This window comes from Rhinolophus sinicus, linkage group LG04 (assembly GCF_036562045.2).
Source record: "Rhinolophus sinicus isolate RSC01 linkage group LG04, ASM3656204v1, whole genome shotgun sequence".
In the NCBI taxonomy this organism is placed as follows: domain Eukaryota; kingdom Metazoa; phylum Chordata; class Mammalia; order Chiroptera; family Rhinolophidae; genus Rhinolophus; species Rhinolophus sinicus.
Window position 1 is genome coordinate 159,240,028 of NC_133754.1, and position 25,805 is coordinate 159,265,832.

Below are 25,805 nucleotides of genomic sequence, written 5' to 3' on the forward strand. Positions count from 1 at the left end.
GGGCAGGCAGGAAACCCAGAAGTGCTCTGATTCTTCCTCTTCAGTTTATACATGAGGAAACTGAGGCCCAGATGGCATGAAAAAGGCCAAGACCAGAATCTGAGCTTGAAAGATGGGCCAAGCAAAATGTAAAGGGGAGCTAGGACTAAAGAGTTAGCACGAGCCGGGCTGGCACTGAGAAAGGAAACCGCTGGCCCTAAGCAGATCCTCTCCTCCTCAGAGTTGGTCTCAGGTGCTCCGTTTGAGGGCTGGTCCTGGGTGTCTAATGATGAGACAGCACACGGTGAATCATGACACCTTGCAGCTCAAGGTTGACACAGAGCTCAGAGGTCACCTGAGCCAACCCTCCACCTGAGACTTAGCTACCTTTATGTCATCTCCCAATACTGGCTGTCTCGCCTCTGCTTGGATACCTTTAGGGATGAGCAACTCGCTGCCACACTAGACAGCTTCATTATTTGTTCAGTGGGTTGAAAAAAATCCTCAAAAGGATTATGACTTTCTGAGCCTCAGTTTCCCCACCTGTAAAAAGGAAAGCTTGAACTGGATCACTGATCACTGACTTAGCACCTGGGTTCCATAGAGCCCTCGGGTTTTACGGCGGTAACTCCAGAGCCGCTGCTGGAGTGCAAGAGGCAATGGGGGCAGACAGACAGGCCCAGGCCATGCATGGCATCTAGGCTGTGAGGCTCTGTGGAGAGCTAGCTGAGCCTCCACCATGGAGCCAGAACCTAATTCCTGCGGGTGACATGAAGGGGAGTCTGCAGAGAGGGAAGTAGAGGCAGACAAAGGGGAGGGGGTGGGAGGAGCCGCTGGGGAAACAGGCGTGCTTCTCCACACCCTCCGTCCCTGCCATAGCCCACGGGGCTGGGCCAAGTTCTCTGTTCACAAAAGCACACCTCCCAAAGTCTCCCACCACCTGCTGCATGGAGCCGAGACCACACAGCACAAAATCTCATCCGTTAATCACAGGCATGTCAGCTATGCTGGGGAGTCTGAAAATCAAGCTGCAGGGCACCAGGATGGGCTGGGGCCTGGAGAGAATGTTCTGCACAGTGGTTAAAACAGGGCCTCAGCCGCCAGTCCCACAACTGACTACCCAGTTGGGTTGCCTTGCACGGGTTACTTAACCTCTCTGCCTCGGTTTCTTCATCAGTACAATGGGCACCTACATGTCAAAGGGTGATGCTTCACAGCTGCCTCCACTGCTGTTGCTGTTTTTACTGACCCATCATTCCATAAATAGGTCAAAACAGGCACAGAATGTGCTGTCCAAGGTCAAAAAGCCAGTTGGCACTGGCTGCACACTCTAAGGCTACTGCTTTGCAGGGGAAAACTTTGCAGGGGTCATTCAGGTAACAAGTGGCTGTCCCAGGTCTGCTCGACTCCAGCCTGGGCTCCTTCCTTCTGCACGACACAGAGAAACACCATCTCAGCCAGAGAGGGCAGGCTCTGCCTGGCATGGTATTCTTATGCACAAAAGATGCCTGCCCTCTTACTAGAAGTTTCATGTACACATACACGTAAGTGTTACAGCATCCTAAAAAAGTCATCCTAAAAGGATGAGCGTAACTTTTCCTGTGCCAGTCCCCTGCCCCACTGCCGTCACCAGCACCCATCTCTGTCCCCCACCTCCGTCTCCTATTAGCTCGGTGAGCTGCTTCCTGGAACATTTATGGACCCAGCCCCCATCCCTGTCATCAGCTACTGGTGACGTTATACACAAAGAATTCCCAGTCAAAGGGAGCCGCGGCAAGGTCATTACAACCAGAAAGCATTCTGTTTAATCACCTATTTCCTTAAAAACACAAAATGTGGGTAAATTTGGACATAGCCTCCCAGCTAGGAAAAGGCCCAGAGCAGCAAATACGAGGATGCTTCTTTGGAAAGAGAAAACACAGCGATCTTAACAGGCTCCTGCTGAACTCAAACTGCCCTGCTTGGACCTGGTCCCTGTGGGGGTGCCTCATTAAAAAGCCAAAGTCCCACATGGCAATTCTGCCCAGCTAAGTGGCTACTCAATGCTGAGTTCCCTGGCAGCACCCAGGAGGAACCCAACTCCATTCCAAAGGTGCCTGACAGCAGCGGGGCCTCCACAAAGGCTCCCAGCAGATGTCCCCTCCCCACCTCCCTTCAGCCCCCCATCCCACGTTCTGGAGATGCAGGTCTGAGCCCCTCACTTCTACTTGTGTGACCCCAGGGAACTGACTTGTCCTCAGTTTCCCTCACCTATAAAATAAGACACCTCCTCCTTTCGCAGGGACATAGTGAGGCGTGTATGTCAAAGGGCCCAGCACAGATTCTGGGAGCCAGTCTCAGATGGCTCCTGCCATTTCCTCGTGTCCCGGATACCCCAGCATCAAATACAAACACTACACTTCCTTCAGTGCTCCGCCCCAAAGACTGCCCTGCCAAGCACCGGCCACACTTGGCAGTCTGCCTCCAATTTACTATGTGTCCTTGAATAAGTCCCTCACCTTCCCTAACCTCAGTTTCCCCATCTGTAAAATGGGGTCATTGGGTTTAGATGAGCTTGAAGATCCTTTGCTACCCTGACGCCTGAATGTGCCAGTGTCCCCAAGTCACTCCGGTAACCAGTACTCCTCTAAGCCCAGGCTGATGCCTGCTGGACGCAAGACCGGCCGGAACTGCGGGGCCGTAGCTCATTGCCAGCCTCTGGTGCTGCCACAGCTGGTGTTTCACAGTGGAGCGATGGGATGTGATGACAGGAGAGGGCGTTACCGCATCCTGAGGTGAGGACTCCACCAGCAGATCTGGTTCCCTGAGTCACTGGAGAAGAGCAGGCTGCCCCTCTCAGGACCCCAGCCCCAAACGCACCCTCAGCTCTCGGCTTCTTGCTGCCCACAGAAGCTGCTTTGCCAGGAGAGATTGGGGAGATGGGAGCGAGTGTGAGCCGTGGCCCTCTAGAAGTTTGGCCTAAGTCTCTGGTCAACCACTCCCTGGCCCTTCCCAGGGTGGCCGGGTGTTCTGGAGGCCACACAGATGGCCAGAGAATTGCTTCCCACGAACTGGAGGAGCAGGAGGCAGAGTTCTGGAAGCAGGGCGTGGACTGCACCCAGACCCTTCAGCCAATGTCCTACGTGGTCTCCACAGCCCTAAGGGTTTACATTCCACATGGGCCCAGCACATACTAAGTGCTTAGTAAATGTCCTTCCTTTCCCTCCCTTCTTGCAACTAAGGAGGAATCAAGAAAAACTGCTCAAAGGCATGAACTCCAAACAAACAAACAATAAGAGGGACAAAGAAGGAGCCATCTGTATCCCAAAGACATAAAGGGCACGATTCAATAGGTCTCAAAATTAGGGGTGCCCCCCATCCTGGTCACTCTCCTGCAGTCTTCAGCACTTTACACTCCTGCCTGTGCGGAGCCGGAGGGGGCCAACCCACACAGGGCCTCTTCTGCCTCTGGCTCCCAGCAGCACCCATGCGGGGGTAGGAGAGTGGGGTTCTCTTGTGCTAGCATTTCCTCACCCCCCACCCACCCCACCCCAGATCTGTCCCCAGAAGGCTGATAGCTGATAACTCTGAGAGCTGATAACCATTCATTCTTTAAAGATGCTCCAGGCATTGTCCCAGCAAAAAGAGGGCCTCAGGATACTACACACCCAGCCACATTCTTCTGGGCCCCATACAATTGCTTTGACAAGGTTCTGTCTTCTTGAAGGGCCAACAGGAAAACAGCCACGGGGAACTCTCTCCCTCCGGTATTTCCATCAACATGCCTGGTAGACCAGGACTCTTTCTGCAGCTTCCAGCCCCAAAACAAAGATTCCCTATGGGGCCAAGGATCCAGTCTGTCTCCTTAGACTAGGTAGGGACAGCCAGGTGACCTGGCCGGCTATGTTTTTGCCCTGGCTGCTAAGAGGCTCCAAGTTCAGTTTCTATCTCAAATGCTGTATCTTTCTTCAGTCAGAAATTCCTGATAGAATGTTCCCCCCTCTTCTCCCCATTGAATTCTCCGACCCTGTCTTGGTTCACTGTGCTTGGTACTCTGGTGTCTGGACCTGCACTGTCCCTGCCAGGTTCTTCCCGAAGACGTAGGTAGAACACGAACTGGTAAAACTGTGGTGAAGAGTCCACATGGTGCCGCCTTCCAACCAGCACTTTGAAAGCACAAACCTTCCCCTGCTGAGGTTGGCTGGGGTCTGCCTCCCCTTCACCTCCCTGCTGAGCGGAGCGCCCCATGCGCTGCTTCTGCTTACCTGTCATGATCCTCTGGGCCTCGTAAGGCTCCATGTACCCCGCGCTCTCCCCCTTCCCTGCTTTGCTCTTGAGATCATTCTTGGCGTCGAAGGGATCTGAGTAGTCGTCAGCGATAATCACCTGCAGGAAGGAAGATGGCAGGGTGAGTCCACTGTTGGCTTTCTGCTTCACTTCTGTTCACAGCCAGGCTTTGCTCCAACACACAGAAACCGAGCCTGCGCCATATCGGCAAGGAGGCGGAGGGGGAGGCAGGAACACGAGGGGGGCCCACCCTCAGAAAGCTCCAATTCTTACAGGGGTGACAAAGGGACCCACGCCGGCCGTGCCGCGCTACGAGAGCAGGGCCGCAGGGGCTGTGTGCTGTGTGGGCTGTTCTGGGCACAGGAAGTGAGAGCAGAAGGGCATGTGGGGAGAGGAGCACAGAGGCAAGAACCTGGAGGGTGTCTGTGGGGAATGTGAGTTGCTCAATTTAATGGAATGGAAATGGAGGCAAGTTGGAAAGGAGCTCGCAGAAAGCCTGGAAATGCTGACAAGCTCCCAGTGCTGGCTGAGGCATAGAAGAGCTTGTCTAGAGATGATTATGTTCAGCGTTCCATTCTCCCCAAATCTGGAACACCATCACGCCTTGGGTAATCAGACAACAATTTGGTGAGATCAACGCACTGCAAAGACTATTGTGGCCCCAGATGGGCCCAGTGAAAACGCAAAAGCAGCTCAGGGATGGACGGAGAGACTGCCAGGGCCAGAAACGAAGGGGCTTGGAAGCAAAAAATCAGAAGAGCCTTCTACAACAGATGGGGAAGCTGAGGTCCAGAGGGGCAAGGGGCTTGACCAAGACCCGTGGCCGGACCCTCTGCTCCCAGAGCCCTTCCTACCCTCCTTGTCTGCATTCCAGAAAACAGCAAAATTTTACAACAAATAGACAGTTACCCGTGGGTAGACAGTGGGGGCAGGGAGGGGAGTCCCATGAGAACGCGAGAAGCTAGGATTGGAACACTTTAGAGATAGTTCCACATTTTCCGTGGAGAAGGGTGAAAATTCTCAGTTGGCGGCTAAGTGTGACAATGACAACTTTCCTTTTCCCTCACATTTCTTACTTCCTGACCTTCATGAGGGGCACACTTACCAGAGAAAGGACAGGAACTCACCAAACCTGTTCCCTTTCAACACCCCCCAGCTCCATCACAAATCTCACTGTGACTTCTTTCGAGTTATCTGCCCCTTTGGTCACACACCTGGCAAAGGGCAGGTCCTCTGCCCTGAGCCACCAAGCTGCCCCTCTCGGGAGGGGGTACGTCAGCAATTCTCTGCACCCTTGGGGTTACATGAATTGTTATTTAAATGGTGGGTTTAATTAGAAACCACAGGAGCCTCTTCTCTCTCCCAGCTCCTGGAATGCAAGGCATTTACGGGGCCTGTAAGCCCAGGGGAAGGGAAAAATCCCCCTTTGTCTGCCTGGTGAATGGCAGCTTGTGGCAGCAGCCCAGCCAGGATAAGCTAGTGACCTCCAGCTGCCAGGAATGTGATGCCCGAGGAAGGCCAGCGGGCAGCAGCCGTGTCACTGGCATGTGGCCGGAGACCAATGGGACGCACAGCAAACAGCGGACAGGCTTATCAGCGAAAGACCCAAGGCTGGAGTGCCCACCATCTGAGCCCTGCTGCCGCGGCTGCAGGTCAGGCTCCCAGTCCCAGCAGGGGAGCTTCCAGATGCTGACAGGGTAATCGTGGCCTTTCTTGAGACTCACTGAGCTCAAATGACACCAGGCAGGGGAAAGACAGGGATGGGGGAGAGCCAGCTCAGGCTATGTCTTTCATTTGATATTTCTATTCTACCATTTGCAGAACACACCAGGGAGAAAATTGTACACGTGAACCACTGTCCAACAGAACAGCTCAGACGCTGCTCTAGCGAAGGGTTTTGTGTCTCGGCGTTCAAGGGACCAGCAGTCCAAACGGAGAAAAAGATGGAGCTCCTGTGGAGCACATCTCATCTCATTTCTCCGCTCTGGCCTTCCTTTCTGTCTCTGCAACACGAACATCCTCCATCTAGGCTGCAAGGAGGACGGGAGCAAATATTTCCCCAAGAAAACAAAATCATTTGGGGGGATTAGCTGGGGAGGAGGAGGGCCAGGGAGGGAGTTGGGCTGCCGCCCCTTTAATCTAGAAATCAACATCCCAGCTCTTCTCGGAAGTGCTCTGTAATTTGCAAACACGGAGGCTTGCAAGGATATAAACCAAATCTTTGTTCGCCCTGGGACGGGAGCTCTGGGAGGCCTCTGGTTCACCAGGCACTACCTGTATTTTCTAATTAAAATGAGATCTGAGCTTGGGCTGTCACGGGGCCCCCAGCTGCCTGCCCTGCTTACTTCCGTTTCAATAAGATTTTACAAATCCTAAAACCAGGAAAAGCCCCTGGTCTCTGCTGACATATGGTTCCAGTTATACCTGCTGACAGTTGAAAATCCTTCCGTTTAAAAAAAACACACTGTAGAATTCTGTTAGTTTAAGAAGCAAATCAGAAGGTTCCTAAAATGTATATTTAATCAATTTGCTTTCGAACTTCAAAGTGAGGTGGGTGGAGGGGAGGGAATTTGAGGTTTGAGCAACCTGAAACTGGGCAAACACTCACTGAGCTGTCTGACCTTTTGCAAAATCATGTTCTGGGTTTTTTGGAGTAAAAATTAACCAGGTGTTAAGAGAGTTGAGTGGGCAGTTAGCCAGAGTGACGTATGCTGTGCCAGAGACCCCAGCACATGCACTGGGCAGGCAGTGTGACAACTGTCCAAGCTGCCCAGGGCTCACTCTAAGTTAGAATGGCTGGGTCAGGGGGGCTTGAGTGAAGGCTGCTGATTTTCTCCGTTAAAAGAAAGAGAGTGAGATTCCCCAGATGTGGGCTTGGATCCCTGCTGGGGTTGCTTCTGCCCCAGTTAGGGGAAAAGTTCCTCAAATGTAATTGAAATTTCAAACAAAAAAGAGCCAGGCGGGACTTCTCTCCAGCGCAGGCCACCTGGGCACGAGAGGTTTTCCTTGACTTTGATCTTGGATTGGCAAAGACCTGGCAGAACACTGGACCCCTTCCCGCGGCTCATGGTCCCACAGGCAGGCACAGAGCTGAGGGGAACCCAGGCTACCCGTCTTACCAGCTACTAGGGAGCTGAGCAGCAGCAGGAAGCCAAAGGTTATGGCTAAGCCCCAGGAAAGCTTTTTCTTGCTTTCAGACAAAACTAGAGACAGACCCCAGGTCAACCTGGTGCCCTTAAAGGACTTTCACGGGTTCGTAAAGCAGTGAAACTAGGATCCTTAAGAGACCTTCTCCAAAATCCCCTTGTTTTGTATATGGCTCACTGCAACCCAGAAGGTTCTAGAATTCCACCACGCCAGCCACCTCCCCGACAGGCTCTGTGCGCTGGCTGCACTGGGAATTAGCACCACATGCCTCCTTTCTGTCTCACACACACTGCTGGGTGGAAGCGCTCACTCCCTTCCATCGTCTGGGGCCCTGATGTTTTTATCTTGGGGATTTAGTTTTGTAATGGGAAGTGGTCTTCCTGTTCATCCCCACAAGGAAGCACTAGAGGAAGGTGGGTGTCGCCCCTTGGCCACATGTCCACTCGCTTTTGTGAGACAGCTGGACCTGTGTGGAGAGCTGGGCCCTCTCTACGTGTTCTTGGTGAAAAGGTAGAGTGGTACAGCCACTTTGAAAGATAGCTTTTGGCAGAATCCACTGAAATCCAAAAATGTACATGGAGTAAGCCAGCAACTTCGCTTCTCGGTATTTATTCCTAAATGTACACAAGGAGACGTGGGCAAGGAAGGATGTTCACTGGGTCAAGTAACAATGAGAAACGGCAAGCACCTGCTATGTCCCTATGGGAACTGCTGAATAAACTGTGCTAGTTCCATGCTATGGAATATTATGCAGCAGGTGGGAAAAAAAGAAACAAAAAAACCAACGGTTGCTCTATACGCACTAACACAGTTCTATGAGATACAGCTTGGAATGAAAGGAAAGCAGGTTGTAGTACGATAGATTAACAATATGACGCTTGTTTAGGAAAAATAAAACAGAAACCTGCGAATCTAATGCAAAGAAAAGGTCTGGGGAAATATACGCTTCAAACTGACACCTCCTCTGGGAGGAGGGAGATTGGGGTGGTCACAGGAAGATTGGGGTGGTCACAGGAAATCAAAGGAGACTTGTCTGTAATGTTAACATAGTTTTCAAACAAGGAAAACTTCTTAATGTATCACATGCACAACTAAACTTTTTAAAAAGCACTCCTCTTCACAGGCTATTTTTGGCACGGTAGATAAACTGTCTCCCAAACTTGCCTGAAGATAAGAATGGCTTGGAACGCTTATTAAAAAAACAGATACCTAGACCCAATAATGTGTATATTTAATAAGCAACCCAGGTGATTCTTATCAGGAAAGTTTAGGAAATGTAAGCTGGAGCCAGCCCTGTCCCCCACTAATCTAAAGCAAAGCCTCCAGATATTACTCTGGAATTTCACTTTTCCCAGCTATTTTCTCAGCCCCGTTCATTAAAGTGCAGCAAAAAGTGGATATAAAATGCAGCTCTCTTACTTTCTTTCCTGGGAGTCAACTAGAGTTAGAGATGACCCAACATGCCTTGGGCCATCTCCAGAATCTAAGACGCGGAGGGAATGGCAACCTCTGTGCACTCCTGAGGGCTGGCCCCAGATTGAGCAACGTGGCCAAGCAGGGGCCAGAGGCCTATGCAGGCAAGACCTTGCCCTGCTCAGTGAGGGGAGCCTGGCCCCCACACTGGTCCTGGCAGTGAGGACATGCAAGCCTTCCTGTTCTAAAGCATAGACCCTCTCGGCAAATCCTCCAGGAAGATCCTGGGCTCCAGGAAAGGCGGGTGGCACTGTGGAGAGGCATCCCTGCTAAAAATCACTCAAACCTGCTAAAAAGGAGGGACCAGACAGGTAGAGCAGCTGTCACCTTCTAGGAGTGGGAGACCTGCACTGTCCCCATGACCCCACGGGACCTCAGCCTCCAAGCCATAAAATCACCCCCAAGTGCTCTGCTGTCTATGGGAACTGGCAGCTTCGGGCTGCCCCAGCTTGGCGTCTGCTAGATGAGGCAAGCTACATCTCCCCCATTGGGCGCTGTTCTCCTCTCCCTGGAAAGTGAGGGGGCGGCACCCCATGAGGTCCTGGATCCTTCCCAGGCCCATGATTTCTGTCTGCTCTACTCCAAAGCGAACCGCATAGGCACACACCTGAGACTGTTCTACACCGTCCCAGTGGGACCATTTCCTCTTCACTTCACCATTAAGACTGTGCCTTAGTCTTCTAAACAGTTTGGGGGCATAGATCTCTCTGGGAATCTGGAATCTGATAACTAACTGATGAAGCTGGGGCTTCCTCCACCACCTTTCTATACGCCCGCAAAGTGTTGGGCACATTTCAGAAAGGTCAGGAGCCCCAGGTAAGACCAAGCCCTTTTGCACTTGAGCCACTTTAAAGAACAGCTGAGACGAGACACACCTTTTCTTGGCCTTAGCAAGGCTGCAGGCGAGTACTGACTGTCATAATTCAACAACACACCTTATTCACCTGGCTGGAAACGCGGTATGGTATGTGACCGGCCCCTGCCACTCAGCTGTGTGTTGGGGGGTAGGAGGCACAGGAAGAAGAACAGCCAGGGTGCTACGTCTTGGCTTGCCAGCTTGAAACCCAGCAGCCACACAGCCCCTAGAGAAGAGGCAACCTGGCCCTCTCCCTCACACTGGGGGTCAGGAGGGCTCCTTGAGGTGAGCAAATGGCGTGCGGGGCATGAGGGGGCAACAGCAGTTAGAAGGCTCTGTGCTTCTGTCCCCATCAGGTCAGTGAGTCTTGGTCCTTCTTTGGGACCCACCATGACACCCTGGCAGGCCTGATCTCCCCACAGTGAAAACTGCTGCCATGCCAACTAAAAGATGGCATTAATGGAATGGGATTTGGGGGTCTGGAAAGGCTTCTAATGACCAGGGTGCTGCCTGGGGAAGAGGCAGTGGACAGGTATTCTGCACAGACGCAGAAGCTATACAGACACAGCTCAGTGAGCGAGGAAGGACATCAACAGCCAATGAAGGGACACATGGCCTGGGAACCTGACATTGGGAGTGTAAGCAGAGGCTCTCAGGCAGGTACTTGTTTTGGCTGGAGGTCAGCTAACTGGCTACCACCCGTCTGTGCTCCGTGTTTGCTTAGCGCAGATTCAGCACCCCACAGCAGCATGCCAGCTTCAAGGACCTAGGTGAGGGGCGGTTTGCAGAATCCCCAGAGTGGAAGAGGTGAGCGGAGTTTCTGAAACCCCAAGGCTGACCAGGGGCATCTGGGCTGTAGCAGCTGCCCAGGGCTGTGCGAATACACAGAAAGGCAGGAGGCTCCCCAGAAAGGACACCGCCAAGCAGGGACAGCCCAGACGAGCAGAGCTGCCTCCACTGCACACTTGCTGGGTCACTCTGGGCAACCTGCTCTATCTCTTTGAGCCCACGCGATTCATCTGTGAAATGGGACAAAACTATTTGCCTTCTCGGCTTCACATGAGTGTTGGGAGGAGCAAACAAGGAGATAGTTTGGGGACGTGTGAGCAGTTTAGAAAGAAAAGGCTCTGATGGCACCTCCACTGTGCCCAGGATAGAGCTAAGTGCTGGGGTCTCTGCACAACGAAAATTTCGTGGGGAATGAAAAACAAAGACCCGAGGAGAAACCCCAGTCAAGGCCCCAGTGATCACAGAGAAAACTGGCTACAATCAGGCATGACAACAGCTGTCATATTTCTCAACCACAAAAACAAAAATGTTTGTGAAAGAGCCTTTTATGCTCTCGGAAAGATGAACGTCCTACTCAGGGCACCTGGCTAAGAGGCAGAGAACCTCTCGGGACCTTCAAGGCCCCCACAAGGTCCCCCACCGTGTGCAGGGAGGCAGCAGGGTGCTGATCTACAGCCGGCATCCAGGGCTCACAGGCTCTGGGGGGCCCACAGAACCGTGCTTGGGGACACCCCATGTGGAACATGAGCAAGCACCTCCCAGCTCACACTTCCCTGTCTCCAGCTTTAACCATCACAGACCAGCTCTCCTTACAGGTGCACCAATAAATCATTTCTGACATGGTAAGGAAGTTAATTAGCTGCATTCACACATTCAGCTGCAGTTCTTGGAAATCAGATGGTGGCGAGGGCACTTTTCCACAGCACCTAGGACTAGTTCCTTTCTCTCCTCTAAGATCTGAACTGGCCAGGCAGAATCCCCTCAAAGTTCTAAGTCCCTCTTTCACACATGGAGGTCAAGGGCTCTGCCCTCATGCCACCATTGGCAGGGAGCTCACGACTTCATGATTCAGTCATTTGGGATGGTTGTCACTATTAAAGCAGCCTGCGTCTGGCAGCCACCACCCATCTCTTTGTGCAGACTTGGGACTCTATTGTAAATGCTCCTTTACAGACCAGCCAGTTACCTGTCCTGCATGTCAGGAGGCGAGGGGTGTTTTAAGTGGTCTCCACTCGTCTTTCCAGTCCTGCCCCTCCCACGGCCACAGCTGCTTGCCTAGACACCTGCAGGCTCCAACATGTCAGGAAAAATGCATTCCAAATTACAGCCTCTGTCAGCTCTACTTGCATAGCTCCCCATAACTGCCCCCCCACGCCTCACTCACACACTCACAACCCCCACCCCAACCCTCCCTCAGTTTAACCCCATGGAGATGGCTGTGGGTCCCAGGTGGGAGGCTGCTGAAGCAGAGCCTGGCCCCACCCTCTGTTTACCCCAGAACTTGCCTCTCCAGTGATAGGGACCAGCTTTTTAGCATCTCTCAAGTAGTGGGAGGCTCTGTTTTGAACTCTGCAATACCTCAATCCTAGAATTTCTTAATTGCGTTTAGCACGGGCCTATGAACAGAGAGCTCAGTGGGAGGCATCTCCTGAGAACAGAAGCACCCACAGGTCTGCAGTTATGACAGGTGAGGTCAGAGCATGAAACGGTCCTGGGAGATGGTCGTCTGGTGGGTTTCAAACTTTTATGTGTGTGATTTGTGCAAAGGAAATTTCACAGGGAACCCCAACATGCACCGCTATCCATAGTCTGAAAAGCATGAATCCACTGGGGAGCAGGAGGCCCAGAGGGGAGGGTGAAGGTCAATACCAGACACAAGTAACCAAATGTTTTCTAATTCTCAGGTCCACATTGTGTCTGCACTATCTGTATGGCTCCCTCATTTTTCTCTGAAAGTCATTCCCAAAGTTTTCAAGGCATACCCACCACAGTCACCACCCAGGAAAAGCTCTCTATGGGGTCCTGCAAGGACTACCACCCATCCCTGCAGACAGCTCCCTGTGGGAGGCCAGCCCCAGGCCCAGCTCAGTCCACTCAGGGCCCCCCATTGAGCCTTCGTTCTCCCCTGAGCTCGGACTCAGCACTGCCCAGCCCCCCTGCAAACCCCAATCAACCTCCACCCACCTTCCTAGACAATCCTTTTTTCCAAGCTTCCCGCTCAAGGGGGGACAAGTGCTCCTCCTAGGGTTTGGGGCCACTGCCTAGAAAATGCTCTCAGACCAGCCCTGGGTCAAGATTTTCTTCTTTCCCTGGCAGGGCACTGAGGGCTGGAAGGGTCAGAGCATGTACGTCAGGAGCACGGCCACAGGACGGCTCTGGAAGTCGTTCACCGCTCTGTGCCTCAGCTTCCCCATCTATAAACTAGAGTGGGGTGAGGACTAAATGAGCCGGTATGAGTCACGTGCCTCGCTCAGGACCTGGCACGTAGCAAGTGCTCAAGACATGTCGGGTGCGATTATCATCATCTCAGCCCATCACCCAGCCTGACGGATTCCCTCGTCTTACGGAGGAGGAAACCAGGCCTGGAGAGGGGAAGCGTCTTGTGGAGGTGACCTGGGTGTCCAGTAACAGAGTGCTCATGAGCAGGGTGACAAAACTGGACTCACCCCAAACCCCAGCAGCAGGAGAACCTGTCACTCGGGGACCTATATATGTACAGCCTGCCTGCTTCCAAAAGGGGATTGTAGAGGGCTGAATTCGAGTCACCCTTCCCTTCCTGATAGGCCCGGCCTGGCCACCTTCCCAAGAAAGGATGGGGAATGCCCGCAAGACTTTCTCACGCTAATAGAAGGCTCAGTGCAGTAAGGACAACGTCTGCAGCTGTATTCACAGGAAAAGTATGCAAAAGAAACACAGCAGAGCCTACAAGCCCAGGGCCTTCCCTGAGGGCTATGGCATTTTTAATAACCAGGTGCGTCATGCAGGGGCCGAGTTAGCAGGAGCGGCCAGGCAAGGGGCCCTCTCCGGCCATGTGCTTTGTGCTCAGAACTGAGATTAAGGGGAGAAGGGCCTTGGTGCAGCCCATGGGACCCAGGCTGGCAGAGCGTGTCTCAAGAATCAGCGACAGTAGCACAGGAAGGGTTGTCTGTCTCCGAACGGGGACTATTAGGATGATTCGTGCACATTTCCAACAAAGAAGCTGCAGGGCAGGCCAGAGCACCTTTCAGACACAAGCGGCACGAAACGGCTGTCCTGCCCCCAAAGTCGCCCACCACCTTTGTACTGAGGACAAGCACACTGGCCATAATCACCACCACCATTATAGGCGGGTTCCCAATGATGTTCCGCTTAATAGTGGATGCTCGATAAATGGTGATTCAGTTTATAAAACAATGCCCTGTTCTCTAATCCTCCAGCCACCAAGCTCAACGAATTCTTTCTCACGTACAGTCCTCCAGGCTAAGATACTGTCCCTGAACCCCAAAGGACTTTTTCCCCTACGTACTTGGTACCCTCTAATGTATAGGAAGTTATTGAGGACAGAGCTTCACAATGTCTCCCCCACCTAATGGGATCAATGCTTATTCAATATTGACCCCCTGTTTACAACGTGCAGGGCGATGAGCCCTGAGCTGGCTACAGCAGCCAGCAGAGGCAGGCCTGTTCCCCGCTCTCCTGGAGCTTCCAGTCTCCTGGGGAGGAGAGCTCACCTCTCTGGGGAGGGCAGGCACGGTTACGGGAAGGAGTTACTCAGCTGTCATGTGCCAGGCAGAGGAGCAAGTGAACAGGTGAAGTCCCTTCATCCCCTGCCCTGAAATGCAGCCATGTGTAGGCCTGTCAGGTGACTTCCCTGACGACACCCACTATGCATCCAGTAAAAGAGGTTACAGAAATCTTCACTGATTTAAAAAAAAAAAAAAAAAAATCTTGGAACCTCAGCCCTTGACAAAACTTAGGTTTCAAAATAGTATTTATAAGATTCCATTTTTCTAAAATATGATACCAAGAAAAAAAAAGGGAAGAAATGTTTACGTGTACAGAAAAAGGACTGGAAGGAGTACAGATACAACACTTCATTTCTTGAGTTAAGTACTCGAGGTTCTTTCTTTAAAATGCCAGTATTTCAGGGAGATTGACATTGACGGTCCCAGGGCCAGCTTCATGGGCACGAGGCCTGGGCACTCGCACAGGGTCCTGTACTTGGTTTAATGCTCTGCTGTCACCATCTTGGAGTCATTCATTATTTTTAAACCAGGGATCCCATGCATTCTTATTTTGCACTGGGTGGGCCCCACAAATTATGTATATGATCCCGATGGCCCTCCACATCCAGAAGTTTCCGTGGGGAGCTTGAGGTCTAAATGCTATTCCCTCCTCTCTCTAGCTGGGAACCATTAGCTAAGTCACATTCCCTGCCAGGACCTCAGTTTCTCCATCTGTACGATGGGAAGGGTAGAGTGGGTCCTCAGGACCAGAATTCTGGATTTGATGGACCACTATAATTACAGAAAAGAGGAAGGGAAGAGACACAGGATCAAACGCTAAAAGGAACTGAACTACCATCTGTCCTCACCGACATTTTCTAAAGGAAAGAACAATAACAAACAGTGAAAAGGAAATTGAGAATAAAGCAGTCTTTTAAAGTGAATGAATTTGGCTTCATAAAACCCTCCCTAACTTTCCATTTTTCTAATTCCACTGGAGCTCGCTATGCTTTCAGAGTACTGGGCCACCTGGACGTTCCAGTCCTTCCAACCTTATTGTAAAGCTCCCTCTGGGTTTCAATGGTCCGGTGTCCGAGTACATCCACCCCTAAAAGTCGCTGGCTTTTCTTGCCCCTCTTACTCAGAGGGCACATTCTCCACCAATTCTGGGTGTTGGACTCTAGGAAACACCAACAGGGCGCTTGACAGTGGCCTCATGAATCAGGCATGAAGAGGCTCTAATTTATTAATACACATTGTAAAATCCCCTTCCAGACGGAAGGTCGTAAATCACCCGCCACCGGAAACGTCCTATCTTTAAACAGAGGCCAAGGTATCTTGAACTAAGAGCCGGGCTGACCAATTTCCAAAGAGTAAACTTTGATCCACTGCTGCCGTGTTAATCAAGTGATCGGGCAGGCCCAGGGCCCCTTGCTGATAAGGCAGCTGTCACAAGACAGCCACAACTCACCACCAGCTTCCCCGTCTTCACAGACGTCTCTGCCCAGACCTGAGGCCACATGGAACTCACAGGGATTGACCCCTGGAGAAGAGGGTGCCCTGGAGCCAGAATCTGAGCTTCTTAGGCCAGACCCTCCAAGAGCCTGAGTGTTCTAGAGGCCTGGAGCTGGCAAGAGGCGGAGCCGTGATGCTGAGGACGGAGGGAGCACCTGTTACGTGCCAGGCACTCGATTGTGCTTGTACATACATCGTCTTAGTTCATCTTCCTAATTACATCATTTTCAGATGAGAAAATCAAAACTCAGAGAGGTTTAGTAGTTTCCCAGAGGCCTCAGAGCACACAGGCAATGTCGGTTTCAGCCCTGGCCGGCCTCACTCCAAAACTTTGACTCGTCCATGCCACCCACGGCCTGTGGCATGCGTTTCTAATATCCTGGGTCCCTTCCTGACAGCAGAAGGAAATCTCTAAAGGGAGGTTTGAAAGGAAGAACACGGAGCTCTGCCAATTTGGCTCCGATGTGCCAACCCCGGGCGAGGGCCACTCCCTGTCAGCTGGGTGCTGGAAGTCTCCCTTCCTCTTCCCGTGACAGCTGCCTTGTGACTGGAGCACACCTGCAACCTGCCCAGGCCACACCCGGGGAAGCAGTCGCTTCCGCCTGCACCTGGCTTCGAGCAATTACCTCCCTCCATCCCCTGCTGCCTCATCCTTCCTACCTGGGGGATCACACCTCCTCCTACTCCCCCAACCCACCACCAACAGGCTGTGTCCTTACCTTAGGCGGGAGGTTCACAGCAGCCGGGAGGCAATGGAGAGGCCCCGGGGCTCCCCTCCCCACATCCCCAAACCTTTGCACCTGGAAGCACCCCTCTGCACTGGAGGGGAATGAGCACTGGAAGGTGAAGCTGGACGTGGGCCCCCTGCTTCATTAACCAGAGTTAATGCTGGGACAGTGCCAGCACGAAGCAAGTTGTTGTTTTCAAAGATGACTTGTAAAGTCAGTCTCATTTTTCTCATTGTAAAGTGGGAGGGAATTTCATGGTAGAATTGGTTCATTTTTCATCTTGTTAGGGTAAGCCCAGCTGGATTAGAAAAAACAAAGTATCCACACACATGGCGCAGACCAGAGGAACTGGAAATGTTCCGTCTGTAGAGGAGGCGGCCCCAGGGTCACAGGACCAGCTTGAAATCCCTGGGGTCTCACAGCCAGAGATGGTGGTGAGAGGGCGGCCCAGGAATCACTCAAAGCAGTGTTCTCCTACGGTAAAAGAGCACCTCATCCATCACCTCTATGGGTGCCCATCACACTCCTTTCTTGGGGATACTGTGTTTCCCCGAAAATAAGATGTAGCCGAACAATCAGCTCTAATGCGTCCAAAAGACGCATTAGAGCTGATTGTCCGGCTAGGTCTTATTTTCGGGGTAACACAGGTGATTTGGGCCACCTGACTGGGGTAAGGGGGTTCTTTCAACTCCTTGGAGACATTTAAACCAACACCCCAACTGAGCAGTCATTTTGGAAGGGCTTGGACTGGGTCCAACTGAGTGGTCCGCCCACGTTCCCCGTCTCCCCACCTTTCGGTCATGTCCGTCCTGTGATCTATGGGCAACAGGTCTAAACAGATGGTCCCAAGCTCCCCGTCCATCGTGGGTCCCATAACTGGTGTCCCCAGCTTATGGACTGGCTTGGACAGGCTGTACAGCTCCTGCCACCTTCCCCGTACCTCTGGGTGGCAAGTCTGCTTGGAGAGTAAGCCAAGCAGGGCCCTGAAAGACTGCCCACAGCCTTTTCCACCCAAGAAAAATCTTCTGTAAATACTGATGCCCTCCCTAGAATCGCTTCGTGGATTTAAGAAGGGGAGAGGTGGCTTGGGTTTTAGAGAAAATTAGATTCCCATTCATGAACTCCCCACACCAAGGGCACCTAACAGGTAAAACGGGTTCTGCCATTGATTAATAAGCTGGGTTAATAATGGGGCTCACCCTTTGCCATTACAAGTATTAACCTCGTTCCTGGCCCAGGATGTCATAAACCCAGGGCCCACAAAGCTCTCTCACAACCACACTTCCCATCTGCCCGGTGAAGGGGCTGGGTGTGTGCCTCTCACCCTGGGGACAAGCCAGGAAGGGACAGAGCCATTTGGGAAGCCCACTGACCCTCCACCGAGCCAACTGCAGGTGGGCAGGAGGGAGAAATAAGGCCGTACCTTGCCGCAGGTACGCAAGAACTCAGCGGCCTGGGACCTTTACTGAAGAGATGCTGTGCTCACATGGTCTAACACAGCTTCTCAAAATCCAACCTGCCCACTGGCTGTGTTGACAGTGGGGTGACCTTAGGACTTTCACCACGTGGAAGTAGACCGTCTCGCCCCAATCTGTACCAATCCAAGGGCCAGTGCAGAATCGCGATCAGCTCTGGGCTCTGCACTTTAATTAAGAGCTGCCACCAGAATGATAAAGAGCCCGGACTCCATGTCTCAGGAGCACAATTAAAGGGATCAAGGAGTCTGTATGTTCTAAAGACGACTCGGGTGTGTGTGTGTGCGCGGGATGGGTGGTTAATCCCTGGAACAGGATGCAGATGTGTTCTGCTGGGTCAGACAGGATGGAATGAGGACAAATTGGTAGAGCTTATGGATAAGACTTCAACCCAACTTTAGGAAGAATGTTTGATGAGACAGAGCTGTTCAAAAGAGATCGTTTGGGAGGCAGTGAGTTCCCCGCCACAGGGTGTTCAGGCAGAACGTGGCTGAGCAGTCGGCCAGCAGAAGGACCTCGACTAAGATCCTTTGGCCCTGGAAACTCTCTGCTCCTTGTGGGATTTTTATGGTACCCCAAAGCATGGGACTGAGGGCAGGCAAGCCAGTGTTGAAGGAGTTGGTCCAAGCTTATAAAAGTGCATCCCTCTCACTTCCACAAGAAGCCCCCCAAGCCTTCTTGGCTTTAGGGCCCAAAGGGTGCTACTCTGGAGTACAACTGGCTCAAAAGCGTGGGTGGGTGGGAGACTAGGCATGCCTGCCATCCAGGTGGAAATGAAACACGCAGCGGGTGGATGTAAGCTCAGCATCTCCACGGCTCCAGGGTGGGATCCAGGCCCCAAGACGGGGGGGGGGGGGGGGCAGGGGGGGGCGTGATGTCTCAGCCTAAGCTAAGGAAGGGCCTCTTTCCTTGCCAACAGGATCGACCGGGTGCTGTGGGAGAAGCACAGTATCAGACCCAAAACACTTTTGTCCTGGAATTCAGCAATGCCCATGGTGGGCTATGTCCTGGTGACAGGACAAATACAACTCAGTGTCTGCCCTCCAGGAGGAGAGTCTAGTAAGAGAGGTCAGCAAATTTACTCTGAAAAGAGCCAAACAGTAAATACTTTGGTTCATAGGCCATAAAGTCTCTGTGGCAACCACTCAACTGTCCAGTAATGTGCGAGCAGTCATACGCACAACTAAATGAAGGGGCGTGGTTATGTGCCAATAAAACTTTATTTACAAAAACAGGCAGCAGCTGGATTTGGCCCAAGGGCTGTAGTAGTTTGCCCACCTCTGGTCTAGAGCAATGGTTCTCCATCTCCATAGGCTACACATTAGAATAACCTGAGGAGCTTTCACAAACACCAGTGCTTGAGGTCCACCCCAAATTCCAATCTCAGTGGTCCCAGTTGGGGCCCGGGATCAGCAGTTTCTATTCTACAAGCTCCCCCAGGTGACTGTACCATGCAGTCAACACGGAGAATCACTGGTCTCCACCACAAGGGAGGCACCTGTAATCCCACTATTATCTTGCAATAATCCACAGGATTTCACAAACCCGGCCCAGGGGAAGTGACTCGCTCAAGGTCATGCAATGAATCAAGAGCTAAGGAATCCCAGCCCATGAACCACAGAGACATGGATGGGCCCACACTCCCACCCCAGCGCTGGGGGATGCAGGTGCCTTCTAGCTCCTGCCCCACTAGTCCAGGAAGATGAGGACCCTGGAGAAATAAATACCAACCACCCTCCCCCGATCTACTCTAACGCCTGGGACCCAGCCCTCTCCCCAGACCAAACCTCAATGACCTCAAACTAACACAGGAACAGAATTCCCAAAACATCTCCCTTTCTTTTGAGAAGCAGCATTGTAAGCAAATTTTAAACAGTTTATTAGCATCTGGGAGGAACAAAAGAGGACTGTAAAAACTGTATTTCCTCACTCCTAACAAGCGCAACCACAGGAAACTCTTCACCAATGACACCACTGAGGACCTGCCAAAACGTGCTGCCTGCTCGGAGCTCTGCCCACACAGAATTTGGGCACAAGTAAGCACCAGAGCCCTGGGGAATGTTGCAAGAGCTGAGCTGAGGCTGGGAGGCCACTGCCAGTGATGATCTCGTCTACAGAGCAAACCCAGGCATCCCTGGCCTTGCAGGAGTCTGTGGGTGGCCAGAGAGCCTCTGAGCCCCACACCCACCCTCCTCTCCACTGAGCCATAGGGACAGTCAGGGGCTTGAGAGGGCAATAATGAATGGTCCCAGCACGATAATAATACAATAAGTTCTGAAAGCAGTACCAGGGCCTATGCCCGTTGTTCTTTTAATGCTCCCGACAACACTATGGAGTAGATTCTTACATTGTTCCCATTCTACAGATGAGAAAACTGTGGCACTGGATGGCTGGTTAACTTGCCCAAGGTCACCAAGGCAATGAGTAACAAAGTCAGAATTCAAACTCAGCTGCTCTGTCCCCGGTTCTGGCTCTTAATGTGATGCTCCCAGGACTTTAACGTGACTCTACTAAGGCAACATCTGTCCTGCAGAGATGGTGAAACAGCCTGAGAGTAAGGGGTTGCTGTGGGGCCATACGCATGGGGGCTGGGGCAAAACCAAGTCTACTGTATGCGCCACCCCTGCCAGAGCCCTCTTTTTTCATGGAGAAGGTCCTGCCAGCTCCTAGGACACTTAACAGTGGTCTAACACAGGGTGCTAAGAGTCTGCTGCCCTGGAGACAGAGCCAGCGCACAGGGCTCTCACCTGCTAGCAGACCCTGTCATTCAGGAACTTCCTGTTCTACCTCCGTGGTCAAGAGAGCTGTGTACTTATTTCCCAGGTCATTCCCTCTCTGTTCCCCCAGTCACAGGCGGGAGTCACCAGCTCTCAGCTTCCCTTCACGCATTTTTGCACTTGCTCTGACCTCCCTCCTGGCGTGCTCCCTTCTCCAATCACTGCACATTTAAATTCTACCTAGTCTGCAAGGCTCAGTGCTTGAGAACATCAGCTCTGGAGTTAGAGCTGACTGTGTTACCTTGCTCCACCTCTCTGGGCCTCAGTTTCTTCATCTATAAAGTGGGGATACTGACAGAGCCCACCTCAGTGTCTGGCAACAGGAGGGGCTCCGCTGTTATTATCATCATCACTGACTCAGACCCACACCCCAGCTACAAGTGAGTTCTCTCTCCTCTGAGCCCCACGGTTGTTTCCACTCAGCCTCCTGGGCGAACTATGGGCCGGGTCCCATGCTGGGCTATGGGACCCAGATGAGAACGAGACACTAACTGCAGTCCTGTAGGAGTTCCCAGGCTCGTCAGGGGGACAGACACAGGCTCACAAAAAGCTGTGAGGGGCTACAAAGAGACATTTCACATCCTGTCACACTCTAACGAGACTTTCTTAAAACCTGGCTCTCTTCCCACTGACTGAAGGCAGTTTCACTAACTCCTGACAAGTTGTATAAGGGTTTTTAAAACTCAGGTCAACCCACATTTGGAGAACTCTAAACAACTCCCAGAATATTCTCCCTCTGGGTCTGCTGGGCAGCTCCCTCACTCCCCTACCCTACTTCCCTACACGTGTGCCCGAGTCCATGCATTCCACATACAGAACTCAGCGGCCACATAACAGGGTGGGCACATGGGCACCAGGCTTGAGTGAACTTCCAGAGGGCCACAAGGCAGGTCTTGTTGTATCACAAAAGCAATGGACCCTGGAGCCCCAGGAACCAATACTCTTTCCATGTGCACTGTACTTTACAGTTTATGAACTCCTTCCATGGCAGTGTCACTTGCTCTTGCCAAACATCCATAATGGCATCTTACCATGATTATCAAGACCTCCTAAACTGGGGACTCCAGCACAGGGCCGACATCCACTCATCTTTCTGATACCTGTGTCTAATGCAGGATCGGGCAGATAACAGGGTACTCAGTGAGTGAAAAAATGAATTTTACAAATGACGAAACTGGCTCAGAGATGTTAAGAAACTTGCCCATGGTCACACAGCAAAGGAAAATAGCTGTTCTGCCTGGGGACAAGGAGAAGCTGGGCTGCCCATGAGGAGGTGACAAGAATGAGAAAAGACAGATAAAGCCCCAGAGAGGGTGTGTCTGATCAAGAAAGAACAAAGGCAGGCGCGGGCAGTGGGCTGGAGAGCGGCCAGAGGAAGTGAGGAGATGGAAGTTTTTGAGACAGGCTGTCAGCTGTGAAGAACATGTTTCTGAACTCCCGAAGCTTATCAGGCCACACTGGCAGGAGGGAGTGATGGCTCAGGACAATGCAGCACAGGAAAGGGTTTGCCATCGACCGTTTTCTTCCCGCGAATAAATGTGGATAATTTGTTGTTAGAATGATGAATAGCATTCTTGAGATAAAGTGCTCTGTCAAATGCTGATGTCAGGTCTTTACACCGCCAATAGCATCCCCAAACCAGGCAACCGGAGTCTTAAAAAGCATATTCCAAAGTTTATTTTAATTTGTCATTGCATCTAAATCAGAAGAAAACTGACAAAAATTGGCACTTTTACAAAAAAGTGCACTTTGAATAAGCCCAAGAGAAAGCCAAGTGCAAAACGTTGTCACAGCAGGGGAATTCCTTGTGTCATTAGCCTGTTTTTGCTGCTGCAGATTATAAGGTGGCAAGACCCCAAGAAAGGGGGTCGTGGCCCTGGGACCAAGGACGCTGTCCTATTGTGTGGCCAAGGGGTATGTGAATGAATGGATCCATGATTCTTGGCTCAAGGACCCTGATTTTACGGGCTTCTGCCCCTTCCCATCCACATCCTCCCTCATCTAGAGCAGAGGTCACAAAGCCACAAGGTCCCCTGGTAATGTGGCTCCCTGCAGACGCCAGTCTGGCTTTCTGAACCACCTCTTTAACTTGACCGCACAACCCACACGGTTGTCCAGAAACAGCTCTGATGTAAGAAACACCTCCGGAAAGCTCAGCTACTTAGAAAGTCCAAGACACCCCTGGCCCAGGGCCTGCCATCAACCGCACACCAGGGCGATGGTTGTGCGTCGGTTCTGACAGGCCAAGCTCTCCAGGGCAGCTCCCAGCTGAAGCAAGAGGGGAGAGAAAAAGGGAATTCCACCAGGCGGCTCTTGACAGGAGTCTGGCAGCCTATGCCCTGCTCTCCACAAATCCCTGGGCCAGAGGTTTATTTTGAGCCAGAGTCGTTGATTCAGGTTCTGAGGCCACATTCTAGAGACGTCCCACAGACAGGAGTGTTGACAGTGGTCTCATCCTTGCAGGGTGATTGTTCGCAGAGGACAAGGCTTGTTGTTTGTTCTCAGACATGTGCAAACCACCTCCACGTTCTTATCACTGAAGCCAGGTGGCCTCCTCAGACAGGCACTGGGACGCAGGGCGGGTACCGGGCCAGCCCACCGGCTCCTTTTACGCACTCTGCTCAAAGAGATGAGACAATGTCTCTTCAAGTGCCACCCCAGCCGCTGTGCTCCACACCAGTGAGAGCAGGCAGGCGGGCAGTGCTGTCGGCTGGATGGCCTCCTGGAGGAGGTGGCACATCTCCTCTGGGCTCAGGCGGAGCCACTGTCCTGGAGGTGAGAGGATCAGCAGTAAGGCGTGGGCGGGGGGGAGTGGAAGGAAGGGAGGGGGGCAGTAGAGACCAGGCTACAGTGCCGGAGGGGCTGCGCGGTGCGTGTACAGCAAAGACATGTAGCAATGGAGTTGGGGGCTGGATTTTGGGGGCTCTGCTTTGGGGCTTTACCATAAACAGAGAACGGGGTCAACATTTTGAAGTGGAGACATAACGTGTGCTCAGAAAGATGAGAGGTGGTGGAGTACGCAGTGTGGGGTGAGATGGGAATGCAGCTGTCCCAGGGAAAGGTGACAGAGTTGACTTAGGAAAGACACCTGCCCTAGAGATGTTTAGAGGCGATTTAACTTCCAGAGAACCTGGTACCTGGCAGGAGCGGAACAGATGAGGTCTTAGGACATGTATCCTTACTCGAGTCCGCTCTCTTCTCTAGGCTAAAATGCCACAGCTCAGTTTCTCCCGGCCAGGGATGCTGGGTCAAGTGCAGTCAGGTCCTTTGTTATTTTCTACACAATTAGAGACAGTCCCTTCAGGCTCACACCCAGAAAGCCCTTTCAGTCATCAGGAACCTTCATTTTCCCTTTGCCCATCCAGGCCGCCCTTAAGCTGCTTTTCCCATCACCATGCACACATACGGACTAATCTACCGCACAGCAAGGAGCTCTCCATGGCGGCGGGGCACAGTCAGGACACCGCACAATGACACAGGAGGCAGGTCACATTGTCACCAGCAAGGCCAGAGGCACGGCCCACACAGGTGGGGGGCAGCAGGGAGAGACTGAGTTTTGCGAGGGGCAAGATCGGAGCTGCACCTGCGTTTGGTAGGCAGGATGGGGAGGCAGGAGGGAGGACGGACAAGCCAGCCTCGGGAATGGGCATATGCAAAGGTGCAGAGCGGTAAAACCCCGGCGAGTTGAAGTTTTCCCCGACATAGTAGGAAAAGAAGACGAGGACCACCTGGTGGGGGGCCTGGAATGCCGGGTTAAAGCAACTCAGTGCTCCAAAAGGCAGGGGCAACCACCACCGGTTCTTAGCAGCCAAGCAACAGGGTCAGCAGGGGTGTGAGAAAGGTCGTCCTCCATGGCAGGACCCTAGGGGGGTGGGCAGTGGATGCACAAAGCTCAGCAGAGGAGAAAGAGTTACTACGGCCGTCTGTCAATTGGCAAAACGTAGCCAGCAGAAGCCGGCTTTCAAATAGTGCTCTGGGCCTTCGTGGAAACAACCTCATTCTCTCCGTATTTCCTTTCTCATTCTTCAATTTTCTCCCGTGTTTCTGAGTATGGATCTCACGAGGAAGTCATTAGCAGGAGCGGCAGTCTGTCCTAATTCCACAGTATGCCAGGAGTGCCAAGGCAGACGAGGGGATCGTGCCCATGTCTGGCCTCACAGAGGTACTGCGGCGTCCAGTTCAGAGCAGGCCCTGGGGTGGGACCGTCTGGGATCAAATGCCATGTCTGTCCCGTGCTGCGCTGTTGTGAAAGTTACTGAAACTCCTGTGCTCCAGTCTCCTCCGTGGGGATAACAAAAGTATCTACTGACAAAGGGGTATCTCAAGAATGAAGTGAAGAAGAGCTTCGCATGCACCTGGCGCACAGTAGGAGCTTGATGTGCATTAGTGAGGCCAGAAATCACCCACGGTCTTCAGCTGTCATTTAACTGCAAACCTCACCTCCAAACTATGTCTATGCCCTTTAATTACTGAGGGGCCGTGCTGTGTGGTGACTAAGACACTGGGCAGGGAGTGGGGAGGCCCAGCCCGGCTGGGGGGCTCCCTAACTTTGGGGTGACTTCTTCCTCCCTCAAATGGGAGGGCCCAGGGCAAACTGTCAAGTGCTGCTGTGAGGGGTCAGCGCTCCCCTGCCTCCAACTTGGGCTGCGAGGCGTATAAGAAGGGGTCTGCCTCTGTGGGAAGGGCATTTCCATCTTGCCCATCTGTTGGCCAACCTCAGAAATCACTGTGACAGGGTCTTCGAAGGCCAGCCCAAGGAAGCAGATGTCACAGCCAGAACAGCAGGGGCTCATTTCCGGCTTGTCCAAGCACTGGCTTTCCTGGGGCGACCTGGCCCAGCTGAGAAGGCAAATTCCTTTTAATTCCCACCATGGGCCAGGAGCTGGGTTTTCCCTGGGTCCCTGCAGTGACAGAGGCCAACCAGAGGCCCCTCAGACCCATTACCACATTATAGAACCACATTGCTAACTCTATGGCAAGGCCTTTGGGGCCATTCACCCCCCCAGCTCACCCACAGCCTCACCTGTTCCCATTACGAGCTGTAGTCCCACACCTTTCCCACCAGACCCCACCCGCACTTGCCAACTTCCATGACT

At 52.5% G+C, this 25,805-nt stretch overlaps 1 protein-coding gene across 2 annotated transcripts in view; it reads right to left on the reverse strand.

Annotated features, from left to right (window-relative positions):
• SHB (SH2 domain containing adaptor protein B) overlaps positions 1-25,805 on the reverse strand; it is a 130,709-nt gene that overhangs the window by 80,948 nt on the left and 23,956 nt on the right. For both annotated transcript variants that reach the window (XM_019729168.2, XM_019729169.2), the window contains exon 2: positions 4,224-4,344. In XM_019729168.2, the coding sequence (XP_019584727.1) occupies positions 4,224-4,344 (121 nt within the window). The remainder of the gene's footprint in view (positions 1-4,223; positions 4,345-25,805) is intronic.